The following is a 3,631-nucleotide window of genomic DNA, read 5'->3' on the forward strand; positions in this document are numbered from 1 at the left end:
GGGGGGGGGTTAGGTCAGATAACACATAAAGGGGAGGTAATCAGTAGTAAGTCAGTCGTAATCAGGACAACTGCATCAAATGGCTTAGCAGAACAATTTTGGCCCACGGGCCCCACTTTGGGCACCTCTGCTCTAAATAATCCATAAAATATAATTAGGAAAAGGCCAACTGTATTTTGATCAGAATAATTTGATATCAATGATGTTATCAATAAATGTTAATAGAGATTGGCCCTTGCTTGGATCAAACTCTGAATTTAGGCCCCCTTGTGTAACTGAGTTTGACAGCCTTGCTCCACAGTTTATTAATCTTCTGAACACCAAACACAAGTAATGAAACACACACAAGTTATGTAGATGTAGTCTTTCTCGAGTTACCAATCTGATTAAGTGTGTCTTTTTCTTCGTTCTGTCTTTAGCCCATGTAAGCCCCAGCTCTGCCTTCATGTCTTCATGTCTTACTCACTGTGTTCTGAGCTCTTTCATTAGAAGTGCTGGTTTGACTCACGTCACATAGACCCTATCATTTTAACTAGTTCAACTGCACAGGACGTGTGTGTGTGTGTGTGTGTGTGTGTGCGTGCGTGTGTGTGTGTGTGTGAGAGAGCTCTGTGTGCTACTATCAGTGTGTGTGTGTGTGTGTGTGTGTGCGTGCGTGCGTGCGTGCGTGCGTGCGTGCGTGCGTGCGTGCGTGTGTGTGTGTGTAACAGAAGGCCTCTGTCTTCACCAGTCAGATTGTTCCGTGGGCTGAAACCTGAATCAGTCTGAGTACACTCAGTGGATGGAGGGAGACGCCACGCTTTAAACCACAGATTAAGTTACCATCTTTGTTTACCTAATCTCTGCCATGTCACATGAGAGAAGGCCGAGTGTGAAGGGTCTGTGTGTTACACAACATATTCCTCAGGCGTCTTTCACTTTGCGTTCACTGTGCTGACTTTTGGCAGGGAAAGACAAGTTTCTGTGTGCGTGCGAGCCAAGAAATGTCACATGACGGCACATATTCACTCGTCAGAGGAGGATGCTAATGCATGCTGCGTTTCTGGTTTATTTGTGAGCCTGATAGTAACTAAGACAGACATCCAAGCTATGTAATGGAGATGTCTCCTCATCTCACACCTCAGTGAGGTAACTGTAGAGGCCGGCATAAAGGTGTGTTGTTGGACACATTGTGATTCATGTCAGAGAGGGTCGTTGGTGACATCAGACTACGTCATTTACACAGTAAACACTCGTGTATGGGGTGCCGTTTGTAAAGTCACACAGTCAAAATTAACCACCAATATTCTTGTTTTATTTAACCTTTTATAAGAAAAAAAGAACAGATTTATTTTTCAAAGTCAGTTTTTCACCATATGGTTCATATTATAAATGTCATAGTTCATAAACTAAATATTTAACTTACAAATTAAATATTTATTTAACAAGCTAAATATTTAACTTGTGACTGAAATATTTATTCAGCTAAATATTTAGGTTGCAACTTAAATATTTAGCTAGCAAGTTAAATATTTAGCTAACCACCGAAATATTTAACTTAAATATTCAGGTGGTTACATAAATATTTAGGTTGCAACTTAAATATTTAGGTGAAAACTAAATATTTCAGTCACAAGTTAAATATTTAGGTAGCTAGCTAAATATTGAAGTTAAATATTTAGGTGGGTAGCTAAATATTTAAGTTGCAACCTAAATATTTAGGTGGGCAAGTTAAATATTTAGTTTATAAATTATGACATTTGTAAATGTATGAATCATATGGTGAAAAACTGACTGATAAATAAATCAGTTATTTTTTTCTTATAAAAGGCTAAATAAAACAAAAATATTGGTGGTAATTTTTGACTGTGTAACTTTACAAAAGGCACACCATCCTCGTGTGTTGAGTGTCAGCACAAACACCTGGCACTGTCTTGAATAAAAACAGAAAAACAGAGACCTTTGTTTGCTTTTTTTTTTTAATCTGGTTTGAGAGCTCCTTCATGCTCACTGACGTTACTGATCTTTTAAATTGTCCCATCTGAACTGGGTTGTAATTGGCAGAAAGTGTTGTTGTGCACTCAGGTTAAAAGCTAGGTCTCTATGTGTGACATCACGTTTTCTCATCGTCAGGTGGTGTAGTGTCATGGAAACAGCTGAGTTTCTGTCACAGTCAGATAACATCTTAACAAAAAGGGTTTTCCAGTGTGTGATGGAGACATTACGATGTTTATCAGCTCCCTTTGTTTTTAGACAAAAATGTGTGGGATCTGTTTGTTCCTTTAAGTAAAGTCAGAGTCTATAAAAGTACTCCTTAAACAGAGCTGTAAAGTAACTTAGTACAAATACTTGGTTACTCTACTTAAGTAGAAATTTTGGTTATGTGACTTTTTACTTCTCCTCACATTAAAAAATAAGATAAAAAGTAGAAAAATGTCACTTCTTTTACATTTTAGCTCGCATTCATTCTGGCTCGTTATTGTTAAATAAAAACATATCCAGATATATTGTGCCTCTCAGATAGAATGAATTTTATTGGTCACCTCCCAATAAATGTCATTTAGGAAATTCTAACCGCTCAGTTTTACTCAGTAAGTAAGTAAAATTTTACTTATAGAGCGCCTTTCACAGAAATGGAAATCACAAGGTGCTGTACAATAATTATTAATATAGAAAGAGTTAATTGGTAGCAGGTGCTGCACAATAATTGAATACAAATAGTAAAACAGAAATACTTGACAATTAGATTACAAATGGTGAAATTCGGGTCAATACATTCTCAATTTTTTTGGAATAGTAGGGGGCATGGAATAACAATGATGGAGAAAAAAGTAACTGAGGTAGGCTTGCCTGTAACTAATTGGAGTCAAAGGTCATGGCCCTGAGATGATGTTTGTGGTGACTTGATATAAATAAGCTGAATTAAATTAAATGTCAGATACTTTTAGACTTTTACACTAACTTAAGAACTTTATGGTATGGTACTTGTACTTTTACTCAAGTATCACTTTGAGGTACTTTATACAAAACTGTCTCTGAAGCTAAATATTAGGGAAGCAATGAGTTCTCTATATTACTTCAAAGAGAGTTTTTGTCAAACTGTTTCAAGTCAAGATCAACCTTCCTCAGTATTTAACTAACTTTCTTTCTTACTTTTGTTTTTGTTTTGGATTTTAAGAAAACCCAGTGAACTGAGACCTGCAGAGTTTCAGTAAAAACATTGTAAGACAGTGGAAGAACACAAAGTGAAATGAACAAAGTAAAATAGTTAACTGGAATATTACTTTTCTGTCTTTAAACTTATAGAAGACCACCACCTACTGGCTGATAACCAGAACAACAGCCAATGAGAAGACTCAGACTGTTCTGGAAAACAAAACAATAAAAAACACAACACATTTTTTTCTTTCTAAATTTTTTCTTTCTTATTATGGTTTTCAGTTTCCAATAAAAGTGTGACGTGGCTTATTGGTCGGGACGGTGATGTGAGTGTGAGCATAATTGGAGAGATGGATGAATTCAAGTCCTCCAAACTCCTCCAGAACCTCAACAACAGGTCGATTCTGACATGTCATATGATGATGATGATGATGATGATGATGATGATGTGTGTGTGTGCGTGTGTGTGTGTGTGTGTGTGTGTGTGTGTGTG

General features: G+C 36.7%; 1 protein-coding gene across 2 annotated transcripts in view; it reads left to right on the top strand.

Moving 5' to 3' along the window:
- The window catches only part of LOC106531462 (SH2 domain-containing protein 4A), a 17,681-nt gene that overhangs the window by 11,563 nt on the left and 2,487 nt on the right, over positions 1-3,631 (top strand). For both annotated transcript variants that reach the window (XM_014027335.1, XM_014027336.1), the window contains exon 3: positions 3,421-3,535. In XM_014027335.1, coding sequence (XP_013882789.1) covers positions 3,421-3,535 — 115 coding nt within the window. The remainder of the gene's footprint in view (positions 1-3,420; positions 3,536-3,631) is intronic.

This window comes from Austrofundulus limnaeus, unplaced genomic scaffold (genome assembly GCF_001266775.1).
Source record: "Austrofundulus limnaeus strain Quisiro unplaced genomic scaffold, Austrofundulus_limnaeus-1.0 Scaffold637, whole genome shotgun sequence".
Taxonomy (NCBI): Eukaryota; Metazoa; Chordata; class Actinopteri; order Cyprinodontiformes; family Rivulidae; genus Austrofundulus; species Austrofundulus limnaeus.